Consider the following 19,630-nt stretch of genomic DNA (forward strand, 5'->3'; position numbering starts at 1 on the left):
GATGATCATCTATAAATTTATACTCAACCATCTAGCGTTTTGACAATATATACGGATTATGTTAACGAACCTGAAATGCTCCTTGAGTCCCTCACTTCATCATGATTAGAGTTTTTAATATCGAGCAATGTATGATAATTTACCCAAAGTACTCTGGGTATTATTACTTCAAGTGAAGTAGTATTAGATAGCAAACGATACGGTGAAAAGAGTGTGGTCTGCTTCTGGTCGGCACTCTTTTCGTCGTATAATAGTTTCTTTATCTCTGGACACTCCGACTATGCCTTGAGTATCTCCTTCCAACATAATATGACTGTTACATAGAAAAGCTCTACCTGCGGCCTCCTCTGTTGGAGAGGTACTTTAAAATAACAGAAATGTCCCTCCTAAACGGGATGCTACACATACCGCAATTGTTCCCGAGCTAAATCCCGATAGAGGAATCCAATGGCCTTTATTAAACGTTCTTAGCATTGAAATCATTAATGGTTAAAAGTGGGCGCAGCTCTCTCTGTCAGTCCGAATTTTTGTTCGGGCCCAAGAACGGTCAACCTCAGAAATGATATGTAACCGAAATTTTACACTTCGTTGTGTACCATGCTCTAATAGTAGGGGTCCCTGCTAAACTCCAGGGGTGCGGGGCCCACTATCTATTACTGTTTTGGTGCAAACTGAAGTGCAAAATTCGGTCAGTCTAGCATTGCTGGGTCAACCTAGCATTTCCGCACCTAAAATGCACGTTAATCGGTGGATGGCCCACTTGAGTATGCCCCATCCATCCGTATAATAAAATTCGGATTTTTCTTGATTCATTTTTGGTTCTCAACATTTTTTTTTTTTTTTTTGATCAAACTCAACATTGTTACTCCTACTACAACAGTTTCACTAGGTTGTCTTCCAGTGACACCATGGCTAGACGCCATTAACGATTTCTTTACCCCTATTCAGTGTTACAATGAAGGAGATGTATTATTACTGAATAACCAACACTTCACTGTAAGTAGCAATTGTTCCAATCCTGTTAATTAGGGCATCTTTATTATGTCTGTATTAGATTTTCTATTCGGGTTAGGGTTTTGGGCATTGATCAATAATGATACTATTAGGGATTGGAATCCCCGTTAGTAAATTTGTTTCTTTAAAAGATTTAAACTCATTCCCTAGTTCAATTGAAAAATAATGTGATTTTTTTGTGTAAGGGGCATTTGCCCTAATTATATATCAATATATGTTTTATTTGCTCAAATCTTTCAGGAAATGGAAAGTACAAGAATTGATATGCTTGCAGTGGAGGAGGAGGGCGTTTGCGATGTTAATGTAGGAAATGGCCAGTGCCAGCAAGGTAATGAGCAACATTCGGAAGGGAGCGAAAAACTTGAACAACCTAAGGTAGGTATGGTATTTAGCTCCCAAGATGATGTTTATCGTTATTATGCAAATTATGGTATTCAACAAGGCTTTCGTGTACATAGAAGATCAACACGATGTGATGATTATGGGATTTTAAGATATTTCACATATGCATGTTCTCGAGAAAAAAAGAGAGTGAGCACATCAAAGAATAGATACTCGAACCTCACTTCAGGAACTAATTGCCAGGCTAAGATAAGAACTATAATGCAGTGTGATGGTAGTTTTATATTGAGCGTTGTTGCGCTTGATCATAACCATCCGCTGACGCCAGGCGAGACACACTGTTTTAAATATAAGAAGTTGGATCAAGATGCAAAAACAAGAGTACGTCAACAGTCGCGGACAGGTGACATTGTTCAAAGTGGGGTATGTGAAAAGCTAATGGTTGGGGATAAAAGGTCTCGAACTAACTATGGTCAGGTGAAAACATCAATACTTGAGGAAGGTGATGCTGCAGTTTTACAGAATTTTTTTGTTAAAATGCAAACTAGAAACTCAAATTTCTTTTATGTGATGGACATGGATGAAGACTGTACTGTAAGAAACATTTTCTGGGCTGATGCAAGGAGTAGGGCAGCTTATGAAGACTTTGGAGATGTTGTTACACTTGACACTTCATATCTCAGAAATAAATTTGCTCTGCCTTTGGTTCCCTTTGTCGGCGTGAATCATCATGGGCAACCTGTTTTATTAGGTTATGCTTTGCTGTCAAATGAGGATGTCGGGACATTCTTGTGGTTATTTAAATCTTGGTTGGCATGTATGATGGGAATTCCTCCAAAAGCCATTATCACTGATCAATCCCAAGCTGTACAAAAGGCTGTTCAAACTGTCTTTCCTAATGTCCAATATCGATGGTGCTTATGGCAAGTGATGAAAAAGACTCGAGAGAAGCTGAAAGGATGTTCTCAGTACAAAGCTATTAAAATATCTTTGCAGAATTCTGTTTGTGAGTCTACCAGCAAAGATGAGTTTGAAGATGAATGGAGAAAAGTGATTGAGAAATATGGTCTTCATGACAACGAGTGGTTAAAAGAACTGTATGTAGAGCGGCATCGCTGGGTTCCAATTTATACAAAAGAAACTTTTTGGGCAGGAATGTCAACTGCACGACGTAGTGAGAGCAGTTGTGCACTATTCAATGGGCATGTGAACTCCAAAACGACTTTGAAGCAGTTTCTGGAGGAGTATGATAACATTATAAGAAGTAAGGTCGAAAAGGAAAGCCGGGCAGATTATGAATCTCTGTATTCAAGGTATGACTGCATAACTCATTATGAGATTGAGAAACAGTTTCAAGAAGTTTACACCAATACAAAATTTAAAGAAATTCAGGAAGAGATAATGGGAAAGCTGTATTGTTATACCTCTCTTGTCAAGGAGGAAGACTCTATTTTTGTAATTCAAGTCACCGAGCATGTTAAAGTTGGAGACAATAAGAAGGATGCTAAGTTTATTGTTAACTTCAATGCAGTAGACTGCGAGCTGAATTGCACATGTCATTTGTTCAAGTTTAGCGGGATTATATGCAGGCACACACTTTCTGTGCTGACCCAAAGTGAAGTGCAACAAGTGCCATCTAAGTATATTCTCTCTAGATGGAGGAAGGACATTAAACGGAAGTGCACTTTTGTTAAAGCCAATTACAAAGATTTGGATGTCAACCCAAGTGCGCAGCGATATGATGAGATGTGCAAGTGTTTCCACGAAATCGCAACGACGTCAGCAGACTGCAAAGACCAGAGTATCACTGTGATGAATGCTTTACATGAATTAAAAGCAAAAATTGGTATGCCGGTTTAGTCAAAGCAATGTAGTCGCACCTGTTGTTTCACCAAATGGTGTAAATGCCAACAACCAAAGAAGGCAAGAAATAAGAATCTGCCTAGCTCCATGACATTAAACGGAAGTGCTCTTTTGTTAAAGCCAATTACAAAGATTTGAATGTCAATCCAATACGATGAGATGTGCAAGTATTTCCATGAAGTCTCAATCATGTCAGCAGATTGCAAAGACCAGAGTATTAGCGTGATGAATGCTATAGATGAACTAAAAGCAAAAATCAGTAAACGCAAGGTAATTGCACCTGTTGCTTCGATAAATGGTGTAAATGCCAACCACGCAAAGAAGGCAAGAAATAGGAATCTGCCCAGCTCCGTGTAATTGACAAAATTCAAGTAATGTTTTTATTTTGTTTTTTATCCACGAATTTGGTTCTCATTTTTACCTGTCATCAAAATATTGCACTGCCCATTATCCGGACACCAGGATAAAAAAAATAAAAAATGGTATAAATCATTGTTTATTTACTAAGATGTCCACATGGCTAAGATTAGGGTTTCTTGTATCTATATAAATAGAGGCCTAATCTCTTGTATTGTACACACAATAATAGAATTTTTCCCTTCTTCTGCCTCTCTACTTTGTGTCTCTTTCTCCTCTTTCTCTATATTACAATACGTTATCACGGACGAAGCTCTAATCTCCGAGCGTCTCATGATAAAAGCCGTCGATTATAAGCAACCTCGAGTGATTGAAACCATAACAAAAATATATAGTTGATGGATATGCAAAGTCGTCTGCATAAGGAGGACGAAAAAAGGATTATTTTTTTTCCACACAATCTATCTTCTTTATTTTTATTTAATGCTATTTGTATGCTGCAGCACTTTCAAAGTTCTAACTATTCTTGTTGTATTGTAGGCAGGATATGAACCGATGGGGGTTGATGTAACCTTAAGAGATCGGCTATGCACATGGTCATATAAGTCTCCTAACTCATGTCGGTTATTTAATATGGGCCGACTAAGGATGATTTTTGCACATTGGATTTAGGAGCAGACAACAGGTTACAATGTTTTAATAAGATCTTCTATTCGATTTTCTTTATATTGTTTTCTTTAACTTGAAGTTTGTAATACGTATCATGGCGGTTTTTCATTGGAAACTATCAATTTAATTTACCACGATCTCAATAAACGTGGTCAAATATCAAGGTGAATGGATTTTGTTCACCTATCTTGCACCTCCAAGGTTATTATTATAACCATTTTTTTTTGTTTGGAGGAATTGATATCCATAATTGAAAATAGACGCAGTCATGGAATCCGGGTGATCAAGTTTTAACAAATACATTTGATTTCCTTTCTTCTCTATTTATTTTTATAGAAAAGAAAAAAGTAAAATCCATCAAAAGGTGGTCTAACGTTTCGATACCTTCCATGAAACTGTAATCACCAAAACTTGGTATTACCGTAATTTAATTATTTTTACGATAGCCAATCACGTGCATGGTTGAAAAACCTCCGGCCCATTAATACTGGTATCTTTGTCCATTGGACAATGATCATGTGATTTTCTTTTGGCTTTATTCTTTTACAGAAATCATTTTTTACCGCACAAAGGATTTTCCATAACAAGCAGGATTTTTTTTTCCCGCCGTTTATACGATTTTGGTATATCGTTTTACCAATCGGTATTAGTCTTCTCCATAAATTCTCTATAATGAGATGTAAAATTGGCTTTCTAAGTATTTTTAGCCAATTTTGGTTTTTGATTTCTATTCCTCCAGAGAAATTTTCATCAACCAAAAAATATTTTTTTCTACATAGAAAAGCGACTACAATTTCTTTATTTTCTCCAAAAGAAACATATCAACCAATTGGAATTAGGATATAATTGGACGGTCAAGATCAATGGGTGTGCACCCGGTTTGTTAGCCTATCTTATTAGTCTTTGTAATGACTATATTGATCTTAAAATTAATTTATTTTGATGAAATAAAGTGTCCATAATTTCATTCTTAGGTGAATGGATATCTCGTCGGCTTTATAGGTCATTCTAGATTTGGTTGCATATTTTTATATATTTTTTCCTATAACCATTAAAATCCATGCTTTATATTAAATTTGTATGTCAGTAGTAGACTACAATTTTTAAGGACAATTTTATTATGGCTTTTAAAGTCATTATCTATAGTCTAACTGGTATTATTGACATCCAGAAATTATTATGAGTATATGTCCTTGAGTGAATCGGATAATATTTTATGATTGTTTTCGTATATGAGACGAAAATATTTCCGCCAAAATCAGGGGGAGACTATACACCACTAGACGTTGGTGTTCATTAACTTCAAAGTTATATCAATTTTCTCCCATCACGATAAAATCAATTAAGGCTGTCATTATATGATTGGCGTGAAATTTAGCATTTTGCTTTTATAAAAGTTTTTGCCTGTTAAGAGGAAATCCAGTCACATCTAGAAGATAAGTAGCGTTCTATAAGAGGCTATAGGTAGTGCTTCAATTGAGTATACCAAATTATGATTCATGTTCTCGAGTTTAATATCTTCTCACTTGATAATGATGAGATTATAATGCCCGCGAGCACTGGTACCAGTTGATTGAATTTTTTTTTTAAGATATGCATACACTGAAAAAAATTGTGGTCGAATATTCATTAACCCCTTTGTAGAGGAATATCGACATATGTGATTGGTTGGCATACAATCCAAATTAAATTGGATTAATTTCTCAATTAACGCAATTTTGGATCCAAGACTTAACACCATAAAATTGCCAAGACGGTGTAGTCATAATGTGTTGTACGAGAAATGTGTTTGTTGTAAAAACGATTTGAGGGTTCTATTTTTGCTCACACCCTAGGATTGTGTCAATGAATTTTTGTTCTCCATGTATGATGCCTTTGGCGTGGTAGTCCTGGAAGGACTCTTATGTGGTTGGGAACATATTCAAACTTTTAATCCTTATAGGATTAAAATTATATTCAAACAGCCGCCTGACTCGATCATGTAAGGATTAACAATCCTTTTATGTGTTTTTAGAAATTTGGTACAAAAGTAAAGATCCGGATTAATTAGTTGATGATATCAACTTTACATGTCTCTTGAGGAGTCCTTAAAACACAAATAAATCCACGCTTTAGCAGCATAGATTCTATTTTCTTTCTTTCTTTCTTAAATCTGCGGTTAGAATTATGCTAGCTTAAACTCGTCTTTAAGATAGATTAGAGTTATTCTTTTGATTCTTATTTTTTTTAAACTCATATAGTTGAGTTAGCATCGATAAATACGTCAAAAGTTGTACTCTTTTCCCTTCGTTTCAGGTTTTGTCCCATGTGGTTTTCCTGACAAGGTTTTAATGAGGCAACATCTCTGACGTTTCAATTTCTTTTAATGTTGATATTTGTGCTCTTTTTCCTTCGTCCATATTTTTTTCCCCATTGGATTTTATTGACAAGGTTTTAGTGAGGCAATTTAATTCAATATGATGGTCATCTAAGGGGGAGTTGTATCAATTTTGGTTGTTTAGTGGATGCCCACATTTGATTAAACAAATCAACTTAATCATCTCCTAAGAATTTGGATTTCCTTCTCACAAATACAGTTTTGTTCATGTATGGTAATTTATCTACATGTTGGCACTTTGTTGAAGAAACTACATCAACAACTTCTGCGAATCATCTCCGAGAATCTACCAACCCATGACACAAGCCGTCAAGGTACTTAAAGAAGCATGTAGACTAGAGAAAACTACTATTAGAAGACTAACACAAAAAAAGACTTTATCAAGTAGTAATTTTCTTCACGAAAGAACAAGAATCTTCTGCATTCAAGAAATCCGTTCATCAAATAGGGAAGTCACTACTCAAAGATTTGGAAGTCAAGATTTAACTGAAGTACTCATCAGGGGGAGCGCCATCATCAAAGGTGCATTTACTGGGCTTAGCATGTTGTACTCTTTTTCCTTCGTCAAGGTTTTGTCCCACTGGGTTTTCCTTGTCAAGGTTTTAACGAGGCAACATTTGCGTCCCACATTGTTTTGGGTCTTTACATGCTTATACAATTTCAGGTTTTTCTCTTTTGAGTTTTCCTGATATGTTTGTATTGATTTAGCCACTGTGGTCATCAGAGGGAGTGTTATAAACCATTGTTTATTTACTAAGATGCCCCCATAGCTAAGATTAGGGTTTCTTGTATCTATATAAATAGAGGCCTAATCTCTTGTATTCTACACAGAATAATAAAAATTTTTCCCTTCTTCTACCTCTCTACTTTGTGTCCCTTTCTCCTCTTTCTCTATATTACAATAAAAAAGTAGTAATCCTGTGAACATCTTTTTTTACCAGCCCCATCGAAATCTGATATGTGTATACTTATTAACATGACAACAATTTCCATACTTCATGGAAAGCAAACTGACATTCGGCCCAAGACTCTAGAGAACTGTATCAAATTGGGAACATTATATTTATCTATAATATTCTATATACCCCTAATATAAGGGCCATTGAAATATACCCTTTTCACCTTAATATATATGGAAAATGGGTCATTTGACCAAATATTTTTAAAACATGGTCCTAATGGACGAGTAAAAATTAATATAGGTGAAATGAACACCAAAAAAATAGCAAGAATGAAGCTGGATTCATCCTGACTTAAACTTAAAAAATAGTGAGGATGAAACTGGATGCATCCTGATGTAAATTAAAAATAAGAAAAATTATTTGAAAATGGGTAGGATGAAACTGTTTACATCCTGGCTATTTTTACATTCTCGTCCATTTAAACAGTATCAAATTTTACATGTCTTTTTCACCTAGGAAGTCGTTATTGGGTTAATTGACCAATTTTGTGTAATATATATCCCTAAGCTTATAGAAGCTCAAAACCGGAAAAGTAGTTTACCAAAAAAATCCTTATGTAAAATGTAAATAGAGATAAGCATTACCAAAAGATTAATTCAGCGTTATTCATTTCATTTCTCCTGTTATTTCTCTCCTTATTTCTCTCAGTCGAACTCGAAACTGAGAAAACAGATCAAAAAAGTTCAAAAATCAAACCTAAAGAAATCTCTTCTCTACTATTTTTAACTTCATTTTATTATTACAAGATTCAGAATCAAAATCCGTGAAGAAAAAAACCGAAATTAGGGTTTGAGATTGAAATCATTATGATGTTTAACTGTAATCTTCGTATCTAACTTGTAACCAACGATTCAAGGTGTTGAATTAGTTTGTGTTTCAATTAATTTTGATTTTTTTATAGTGTTACTAGATTTATTTTTAAGTTTTGTTTGATTTTTATTCAAATCTTCCTTAACTGCTAATGACGTTGATTTGTTCGATTTTGTTCGTCGGTTTGATTTTTGCTTCAATTCTCCTTCATATGATACAGATCTATTCATGATGTTATTTTTTTGTTTCAAAATCGATGAATATGTTACATATCTATATCATTAATTTTGTTAATTTACTGATATTTGTTGAATTTCACACTGATTCGGTTTCATATATTGTTGCATGCAATCGATACAAACCACAGTTGGTACTGTTCAAAATTTTACCGGTGTTGTTGGAGTTGAGAAGGGAGAAAACTATGAAGTTAAAATACAATTTTTGCTTGTTTTGATATATGAAGATATGTTGAAGAAGTTTATATTTTGTTTGTGACAATGTTGAATGATTATTAGCGATTTAGTGTCTGAATTAGTATTATGGTTTGAAATTTCCCGTTCAATTGTAGTTCATTGAGTCTGTGTAATTAGGTTGGAAATGTTAATCATAGATATCATAAAAATTATGTAATTTGTTGGTTTGATTTTAAAAGAAATGTTAAATCACACAAACTGTTGCAGGTGATGTGTGGTTTACAAAGTATTAATTGAAGCTTGTTATTAACATTTTAAGTATTTTGTATCTCAAAGCTATTTCCGTATCTCGAATTTATATATCTCTGCATTTTTGTTGTTGAGTAAGTTATGTTTCCCAACTCACTCCTATTAACTCCAACATTGCGATGTGTCCGTCCATTTCCAGTTTCCATTGTCGTGAATCCTTGTTTTAGAACATCATAATCATGATATGTAGTTATACTTGTTGTGAATCCTTGCTATGAACCCTTAGAGAATTTGAGTGCACTTTTTTTTTTGCAATATTCAGAGAAATGCAATCCTTGATGTCGTTTTTTTAATTTCACTCTTTTCGGTAAACTTGATGTTGAGACCATCAGAGTATAATCTACCCGATACAGTGTTTCTCAAGTTGGCTCCAAATATTAAGTGGAAGAGCCTTTGCATATGACTTGAGATATCTTTATCTTGAAAGAATCAATAGGGTTGTTACCAAAAATATTTGGTGTTCCTTTACTGTTTGGAATACGATCCAAAGGAATTGTACCAGTGCGTGACCTTTGAAGTCGAAAGCGCAGGGATACTGAGAAAACTAAGTGAACTAGGGGTATTTCCTTGGTCTCAACTATACGAAGTTGGTGTAGACTTTGTATAGCGGCTTAATTCTGAGAGTATTCAATTCAGGACTAGATCCCGGGGTTTTTCTGCACTTGCAGTTTTCCTCGATAAAAAATCTTGCTGTGTGATTTACTTTTGTTTTCCGCAATTATATTTGTTTAAATAATTTAAAGTAAATTACACAAACGTTAACTCTGATATACTTGATAGTGATCCTATAGAGTTTGGTTAAGTCCGAACCTATTATCAAGTATCACACTTTGGTAGTTGTATTATCTCGATCTCGTATCCATAGACAATCACACAAAGTGTGAATATCGATTTTTGTATTATCTCGACTCTGTCTATAGACGATCACTTTCGGTAAGAAGACTTATAGGTTGAAAACAAAAAGATTGTGGTGTATTTGGGTACCCTCGTCGCTTCAGGAGGATAATTGGATACCAGATTTAGGGACTAATCTTAATCAACTTAGGAACACCAACAACACACATCTAACACTTATGATGGATCTCATAGACCCAATCACCAAAAAGTGGAACTCAAATTTAATTTCCTCGACTTTCCCCTCAAATATTGCAGAAAAGAATATAGGATCAGACTCGCACAACCAGTGCATTCTAACAATAAATTTGATAAGTTAAGATGGCTGCTTACTCCCTCTGGAGAATTCACTGTCGTACAAAAATTGCTAACAATTTAAATATGTCGGACTCTTTCTGGGAAAAACTCTGGAAACTGAATCTACCATCGAGAATTAAAAAAAATTCCTAGAAATGTTTACAAAATGCAGTATCAATAAATGCCAAACTAGCCAGATTCATGAGAGAAGTTTCTCCGAAATGCACTTTTGGCTGTGATTCTGACGAAACTATTGAACACCTTTTTTTCACTGCACCTCTGCAAAAGCTGTATGAGAATCTAGTCCAAATCCAACTCAGAAAATATGTAAATTGTTTTTCCGTTTTAACTAACAACATTGGTATCAAAAAAATTTAAAGCTTAAGGGGTGTTTTTTGGAGGCGGAAATACTAAAATACCCTTTGGTTAATTAAAAATATTATAAAAAGACCATATTACCCTTCCCACAAAATAAAAAACTTAAAACTTAATATCAAAACCAAAATCAGTATTCCCTATTCATTTTGTTTCGGCACTCTTCTTAAGTTAGGGTTTTGAAAAAAAAAAAATCTTCATCGTTCTTCATCGTCGACTCAAAAATATCTTTGTCGATTACCCGAATCTATAACCATGCCTCCACGAAAGAAACTCAATCCCAATCCGCCATCAAAATCAAAATCAATAGCTCAACAAAAACAAGAAGAAAGGATCAATCCGATTGCTCTTGAAGAATAATAATAATAAGAAGAAGAAGAAGAAGAAGAAGAAGAGGATTCAGACCATCAAACTCTCGAGCAAATGACTTCTATGAGAAGGTATGTGCTTCTGAACTGTTCTATAAGTAATCTAATCGATTTAAGGAAGTGGGTTTAGGCTAGAATCCGCGAACCCTAACTCAAACAGTTGAGTGTCAATGCCAGCATTGCAATTAGTATGAATACAATGCTGATACCCGTTTACGACGTTGAATTTAGTATGAAGACCATGCCGGTAGCCAGTTTCGGCATTGAATTTAGTATGAATACTATGTCGGATACAAAACTAAAATCACCTGAAACTGAATGTTTAGTCCCAGCATTGAAATTAGGATGAATACCATGCCGGTAATTTGTTACGGCACTGTGTTACATTTTTTCGAGTATGCCGCCAGTGCTCTTTTGGTATACAGGAATAGCCTAGGAACTACCTAACACTACCGGCATTGAAATTAGGATGAATACTATGCCGGTACATGGTTACAGTATTGTTTTGAATTTTACGTCTGTGCAGGTAGTTCTCTTTTGGCATACAAGAATAACCTAGGAATTACCTAAGCCTACCAGCATTGTCGACATTTATTCGACAATGCCGACTTCATGTCTCGGCATAGTTTTTTGTTAAATTACTATGTTGTTTTCTAGTCTCGGCATGAACGTTATTTCGTGAACCAATGCCGTCAATGATGATTCTATGTCGTTATTCAGCATAGGTATGTCGGCATTAGATATGATTATGAGTTGTCTTATATTTATTTCGTGTTTTTTTTGATACAGGGCTAAAGCCAGGGAAGCTAAGAAAGCAAAATCTAAAGATGATGGCATCAAGAAAAGAAAGAAGAACGATCTTGGTACTCATGAGTCTCTTTCTCTTCGAGGGAAAGAACAAGGTCGCAACAAACGTTTGGGGGAAGGCTCTACAAGAGGGAAAATTTGGGAGAGTGGTGGTGACCGTAGAAAACTCGTAATCTGTGAACGTACTGGAACAGTTGAGCACGATGAGCATGATGAAGAGGAAGCCGAGGAGGAACATAATGAGGTTGAAGGGGAAGATGGTGGGCCAAGTCAATTAGCAACCCAAAGCGAAGTTTTTGAGGAAGGTGGTGGGCCAAGTCAACAACTGACACAAGGTGAAGGTGAAGGGGATCAAGAGAAGAATAAAATAGTCAAAGTAAAAGGTTCGCACCTTTCTCATTCTGATGACATGATACCTAACCTTGGTGGTGATAAATTTTAGGATGAAGCTGGCGGTCCGGTACAACTATTTAGATACAAGGACATGTGGGCTCGTACTATCTATCAAACATGTGTAAGAATTTTTATCGCATGCATATGTATTGTTTTGTATTTATGTAAAATCTTCTAATTGTATTGTCTCCTAATTGTAGGATCATAAAAAACCTGTGCGTGTTTGCCGACATCAAGCCGCGAGTGATTGTCCTTTGAATAAGGAATGTAAAGAGGTTCGGAAATTAGTAAAGGACTCCGGGCTATATGCTTTTCTTGAAAATTATGTGAAGTATGATCTCTGACAGTCAATTGCTCCATCGGGAGGTATCAAGGTCAAACTGATACCATGCATTTCTCATTTGGGAAGATGACCTTGATCCATAATGATGCTAAGAATATTCTAAGCTTATGGGTTTCCGGCAAATCAGTTGCAGAAGGAGATAAGTGTCAGGACTTGGAATGGTCGAAATTACACGCTCTTACTAACAAGTTGTTTGGTTGGGACTACAAAACTTCTTTGGAAAGCTTCTATGTATCTAAGAAAAGTAGGACAAAGACAATCAAGTTGAAGATGCTTAAGGAGAGATTTGAAGGGACCGAGGAGACACGAAAGGAGGAAGGATGGGACCCCGCAAAAATTTGTTATACAGCCGCTACGTACCTGTTATTTATTTTGGGAACTAAGGTATTCCCTGACGCTAGTGGGAACAGGGTGAGTGCAAACCACCTACAATGCTTGGATCCGTTGGAAGAGGTCTGTAGATATGCTTTGGGCATCGTGGTAATGGCACATTTGATGACGGAGATGAGAAGGGCCTCTAAGGTTGTTACCAACCAATTTTTCGGTAATTTCACTCTACTTTAGGTAATTTTGTTTTTAAACATATGTTCATATATATATTGTTCACATGTATCCTTATTATTAGAAACAAAATTTACTGCTTCTTATATGTATCGTTCCATATTGGCATAGGTGTGGGCTTATGAACACTTCCCAACATTGTTCACGAACTACGAATTCTTGAAGATAAAAAACATTTCTGATCCCGAGGAGCCTAGAGCTAAGAGATACAAGTTCAATAATATTCTGAAGCCCGGTAACAATCGTCGACTGACAGATATGAGATTGGCTCTGGACGCAATGACTACCAAAGAGGTTGTGTTCGACCCTTACAAGGAAGCTAGATAAAACCGCCACTTTCTGAGGTATAACAAAGTTGTATTTTACAATGGACCGTTGTTCCACCCAAAGGGATACGTTATGGTTGATCCCCAACGTGTGATGCGGAAACTGGGATATAAACAAGAAACTAGTTGTGAGACACTTGATTTTAAAAGGTACACTGTTGACTATGAGCGGAGCATGTCATATTCCTTAAGGTTGAGGGTGGAGTATACGCCAAATACAGAACCAACACATTGGAGGGATAGGGAACCACATCGTTTGGTAGATATTAGTAATTGGAAGATTGCGGAAAACGGTGATGAAGCCCATCCCGACTACATGTGGGATTACCTCCAATGGTCACATCCTTTTGTTGTGCGCCCAGATAACGTCAAAGTTCCACCCAAGAAAAACCCTCACGTTCCAACTCCTATAGAGGCACCACCTACAATGGTCGGACTTGAGAAGACCGTTGGATTTCTAGTAAGTATTGTTAGTTTCTTAGTCGTTTAATGTATACATATTCTTATATTAACATATATATACTAATTATGTGTTCGATGTATGAAACTAGCGACGTCGGCTTGGCAAGTTGAAGAAGATGTTTGGTTACAAGAACAAGAAATGAGAGGTTTTATCCCCTGAAGAAATGAAGGAAGTTAAGGAAAAACTTGATAAAATGGAAAACCCTAATGCAAAAGCTTTGTTCGGGGCAACGAGGAAGGTCGTCTCCAAGAAGCAAAAGACCAAGTGATATTAGATTTGTATTTGTGTTTCTTCATTTGGATAGTGTTTGTTAAGTTTTGCACAATCTGGAACTTGTTTGTTTTTTTGTAACTCATGATGAACTCTTTAGTTGTTTGGTTTATTTTTGGTTTATGATAGCTGGATTAAGAACATTTAAGCACAATTCAGTTGTTTGGTTTATGTTGAACATGTTTAGATAATCTTTAGGTACGCCAATGCCGGCAAGGTTTCCGGCCTTGTTAAGTAATTATAATTCCATGCCGAAACTAATTCTGGCATTTAATTTTTTTCTAAAACTAAGCCGGTAAATAAGGATGAAAGTTACCAAATTCCTGTATAGAATTTGGACCATGTCGACATGGAAATATTTCTTGAATCTATGCCGGAAATCTGATTTTTTAAAATTTGGAGAATTTTCCAGAAAATCGGCATGGTAAATAAGTTATCTGTCCATGCCGGCATTCTGTACACCCTTCAGAAATTTTGGTTTCAGAATTCTGGCATTGGTTTGGATAAAAATACAATGTCGGGATGATTATAGATAAGTTATGAATGCTCTTTTTATTTCATTCTTAGATAATCTATTACATTATATGAAACTTTAAATTAAAACATACTAAAACATGCGAATGGAGTACTTTTGGTTTAAGATGATCTCCTAATCTATTACCATCCCTTTTCAACAGTTACGGTACCTTTGAGCCTTTCACGAATATCTTCAAAGACATCGTCTGGAAGCTCGGTGTCAAGGACCATCTTCATTGGTTCATCTTCTCTTTCAACATATTTATTTCCCTTCATATAACACTCATCACACCCATCAATAGGCTTGCATTGGCCCTTGTTTTTTTCTCTTAGAAACATTCTTCCATTTTCAGCATCATCAGTTTTTGCAATCCAAAACCGGCATGTCCCATCACAATTTCTACACTTCGAATAAATATATGGACAGTCCATGGCTAAATGAGAAGGTAACTTGCAAATTTGACAGCTGCAATGATGACTCTATGAGAGAAGATTGTATTAGTGATACGTCCTAGTAGAGAAGATGTTAACTGTCCATATAGTATTAGTAATGGTGAATATACTCACTTTGCAAGTAGAGCTTGATGGTGGTTTGGAAATAGAGCTTGTTTATGAATCTCCCATCGCTTTTGAAGCTTGAACCATGCTTGCTTGATCTATTTTTTGACGCTTGAAAATGCGGGGGTCTAACAACCTCACCCAATATTACGATTAGCAATCTGTATGGACTAACTCCAATATAGTTTCTAGAGAATCAACTAGACAGTCAGACTAAATCTAGATAAAAGTATATCAAAGAGTTCATATCTCGATCTCTCGATTTGATCTATACTCGAGCAAATAGAAATCTGCGAGTCTTTATCAAATACTAGAGAGATAAACTTGGATGGTACCAAAGACCAATATCCAAGTGTCAGTCAATTTAAATCAACAACCAAAGGTTGGATATTCTAATTGATTGATCTTATCGCACAACCTATGATATTTCAATTATATAACAGAATATAATGCGGAATAGAAATAACACAGACACCAGAGATTTTGTTAACGAGGAAACCGCAAATGCAGAAAAACCCCGGGTCCTAGTCCAGATTGAACACCACACTGTCTTAAGCCGCTACAGACACTAGCCTACTACAAACTAACTTCGGTTTGGACTGTAGTTGAACCCTAATCAATCTCACACTGATTCAAGGTACAGTTGCGCTCCTTACGTCTCTGATCCTATCAGGATACTACGCACTTGATTCCCTTAGCTGATCTCACCCACCAAGAGTTGCTACGACCCAAATTCGAAGACTGTAATAAACAAATCTGTATCACATAGAAAAGTCTATGATGATAGATAAATCTGTCTCCCACAGATAAACCTAAGAGTTTTGTTCCGTCTTTTGATAAAATCAAGGTGAACAGGAACCAATCGATAACTCGGACTTATATTCCCGAAGAACAACCTAGAATTATCAATCACCTCACAATAATCCAAATCGTATGGTAGCGAAACTAGATATTGCGGAATCACAAACGATGAGACGAAGATGTTTGTGATTTCTTTTTATCTTGCCCTATCATAGATATAATCTCAATCCAATTATTCAATTGAACTCGTACAATAGAAAATGGCAAGATCAGATCGCTCAACTACAAGAGAAGTAGTTTCGTCTGGCTTCACAATCCCAATGAAGTCTTTCAGTCGTTAACCTATAGGGTCTCGAGAAGAAACCTAAGGTTAAAGGAGAATCGACTCTAGCAAAACTAACTAGTATCACACAGGAGGTGTGGGGATTAGTTTTTCCAGTTGCTAGATGTCTCCTTTATATAGTTTTCAAATCAGGGTTTGCAATCCAAGTTACCTTGGTAACAAAGCATTCAGTATTCACCGTTAGATGAAAAACTGATTTAACCAAGTTAATATCTTTCAACCGTTAGATCGAAACTTAGCTTGTCACACACAAATGAAATGTATTTCATTTAGGTTTGAGCAATCGTACCTAAACGTGTACACTTAGTTGGTTCACAAATATTTAAGAAATAGTTAGCCATATGAGAACTTTCATATTAACCGTATTCATCTTTATCATAACTAGTTCAATTGACTCATAACAACTAGTTGAAAGAGTTGTTCAATTGCTTAGGTCTTTATGAATAGACACAATTGAAAAAAAATCGGTTTGATTCACTTGAATCAATTCATGAACAATATAGCCATAGTTTGCAAAGATTGCATTCCTTATAGTTTATTATTTTAAGTTCATGAACTTCCGATTTGAGAAATAACCATCTTGGGTACGCGTACGGGTACGTGTACCATAGCTACCGGATTTGAGTTTAGAAACTCAACAGAAATTTTCGGTTCGAAAACTTCCGTGGGTACGCGTACGAGTATGCTTACCTAAGGTGACTGGTTTAACAGTCTGCAAACTTACAAACTTCAGCAGAAATTTTCGGTCCGAAAACTTCCGCTGGTACGCGTACTCAACCTGTCTCCTTCACCAATACCGTTGTTTGAGGGTAAAAACTGGTTCTGCTGTTTTTGGTAAATTTGGGTGTGTTGATGAGAAACGAATTCAAACCCTAAACAATGCACTGCATGAGAGTACTTTTAGATTCGAGAGATCAATCTGTAAGATTCTGGCCTAAACCAAGAAATGGTCGTTCCAGATTCAATTCGGTCACAAAGTGAAGGAGAAGGGGTTGATCTTAGGGAGGGAAGCGAAGAAGGTGTTTGAGATCAGAACGTTGAATTATGAAGGTGTGATTGTTTATGACTTGTACCAGAATGTGGAACTGGCTTGCAGAATCAAAGCTATCAGTTCTTGGCGTTTTCTGGATACTGTGTTGATAACACTTGTGTTGTTGAAATAGGTTGAAATCCTAGTTATACAAGTCATGTTCGAGCACCCCCTGATCTCGTAGGAAGTGGAGGTGATTGAGCAGTGGAGAGGCGGAGTTGTATAAAAAGTGGTGATCACCACGTTTCTATTACGAGGAAAAACTGATCACACTTTCACCCACTACTCTAATTTTTGTTAACCGTCCGTTCTTTCCTGACACTTTCTAGTAATGGGCGCGTTGCACGCCGCACGCTGTAAACCGCCAGACCAATACCTTGATGAATATCCCCCAGTTTGTGACATGTTTGATGTCTCGATTATTTTCGTGGAAAATATGCAGCAGGTTGCTGAATGGGTCTTGTTTGCAAGACCTAGTTATTCTGACCAATCACGCGCAAGCTAGGTGGCTCATGTGTGATTAGCTGCCAGGAGCTATCCATGTACATTAAAGATATGGTGATCGGTCCCTATACGAGATTAGTGGCTTGTAGCCATTTTGACATCCTATTGGTTGACCCAAATTAAATCTAAACCATTTAAGTTGGATATCCAAGTTGGATGGTTGAGATGATTCGCAAAAGTTTGTGCTAATTCATGAAATTTCGTAATCAGAAAATTCAGATGTGAGACCCTCACTAAAATCGCTGTAATACTTCTCATACGAACTCGGATTTTGACGGTCCGACCCTCCATTCTGATTAGAAAAAAATTTCCTATCTTCCCTCGCGGGAATATATAGGTTTTGAGTTCGTTTAGGAGGTGAAAACAGCCCGACAGTAAAACTCAGGAAGAATTCAGGAGGAATTTTGTCAGTTTTCAGCCATGACCTAGCTTGCCTTTTAAGCTGTATCTTTTAGCTCGTTACTCCGATTGATGTGATTTTTTAGTATGTTATGTTAGACATCCATACGAAAATGTTTGCATGTAGATCATACTAAAATTGTTTACCAGATGCTCCCAGTTGTTTCTCCAATCTTTGGGTGATCGTTTAGAAGCCATATGGGTAGGCCGCGGTGTGGCCGATTGTTCCTTATGGAAGAGGAGCGTCCAATGGTCATGGGGACATTTGGTTGAACGCCTAGAATAGGAGTGTGGCCAGCCGATTCGACTAGCGAAGTTGGGCGGCCGAGATGATTTGCGGCAGTTAATGGCCGTCGTTGATTAATTTAGGGTTTAAAGCCGTGTGGCCAACGTTATTTAGGTTAATCGAACCAAAGCGCTGGGCGCTGCTTTGAACAGGCCGATCAGCCATGTATGAAGACGAGCCGCCAGTGAGTGTGTTGACATCTCCTGGGTCGTCTAAAGTTATATTTAAACCACTCGATTCGGCTGGCGAAGATGGGTGATCGATTTGCGGCAGTAGCATACTACCGCAAGTACAAATTAGGGTTTTAAAACGGCCACGTCCATCCTAGTTCGATCAAACGACTTAATGCATTATGGACTTGCCGCGGGTAGTTCGATCGACCAAGGGAGGAGTTGGGACGCCAATGAACACATGGTACTTCTTTTATCATTTGAGAAGCGATCTAGGTCGTCCAACTAGGCTAGCTAAGTTGGACGGACACGATCTATTTGCGACCGTTGTATACTGTCGCGACCCAAATTAGGGTTTTGAAAATAGCGTGCTTTCCCTAGTTTGGACAAACGATTTGTTGCTCTACAGACTTGCCGCGGACAGGTCGATCTGGCAAGGAGAAAGTTGGGCCGCCAATGTGCATGTTGGCGCCTCTTTGATCATTCCAGGGAAGATCTACACCGCCCAACAAGGCTGGCAAAGTTGGACGGTCATGATGTATTTAACCCTTTTTGACGGTCTCGTTCGAGCTTTCTTTCAAATAGCGCGAACACCCATTCTAGGGTTGACATTCGGAGCGTTTGGAATTTAATTAAATAGTACTCGATCGAATAGGGCATTAGTGGGCCCGCCGGTGATCACTATGGTGATTGCCTAGTCCTGCTAGGAGTAGGCTACGCTTGTTGGATCGTGCGGCCAAATTGTGTGGCCGTGATCGTTTCTGAGACTGATATTAACAGTCTAGATTTCCTTTAAGGAATTAATATGTG

The 19,630-nt window shown here is 36.9% G+C and overlaps 1 protein-coding gene and 1 long non-coding RNA gene across 2 annotated transcripts; both read left to right on the forward strand.

The window, feature by feature from the left end:
• Positions 1-851: 851 nt before the first annotated feature.
• On the forward strand, positions 852-7,480 carry LOC113282585 (protein FAR-RED IMPAIRED RESPONSE 1-like). The gene is made up of 2 exons (XM_026531624.1): positions 852-996; positions 1,255-7,480. The coding sequence occupies exon 2, from the start codon at positions 1,258-1,260 to the stop codon at positions 3,214-3,216; it is 1,959 nt and encodes a 652-aa protein (XP_026387409.1). The 5' UTR covers positions 852-996; positions 1,255-1,257; the 3' UTR covers positions 3,217-7,480.
• A 651-nt stretch (positions 7,481-8,131) lies between these two features.
• Positions 8,132-9,128, forward strand: LOC113277769. Its single transcript, XR_003325136.1, has 2 exons — positions 8,132-8,440; positions 8,762-9,128. It is a non-coding gene; the product is annotated as an uncharacterized LOC113277769 (long non-coding RNA).
• Positions 9,129-19,630: the final 10,502 nt, after the last annotated feature.

The sequence above is a fragment of the Papaver somniferum genome, chromosome 5 (genome assembly GCF_003573695.1).
Source record: "Papaver somniferum cultivar HN1 chromosome 5, ASM357369v1, whole genome shotgun sequence".
NCBI lineage: Eukaryota > Viridiplantae > Streptophyta > Magnoliopsida > Ranunculales > Papaveraceae > Papaver > Papaver somniferum.

Excerpts from the sequence above, each read along its gene's own strand:
- LOC113282585 (XM_026531624.1), top strand. The coding sequence starts at position 1,258 with ATGGAAAGTACAAGAATTGATATGCTTGCAGTGGAGGAGGAGGGCGTT.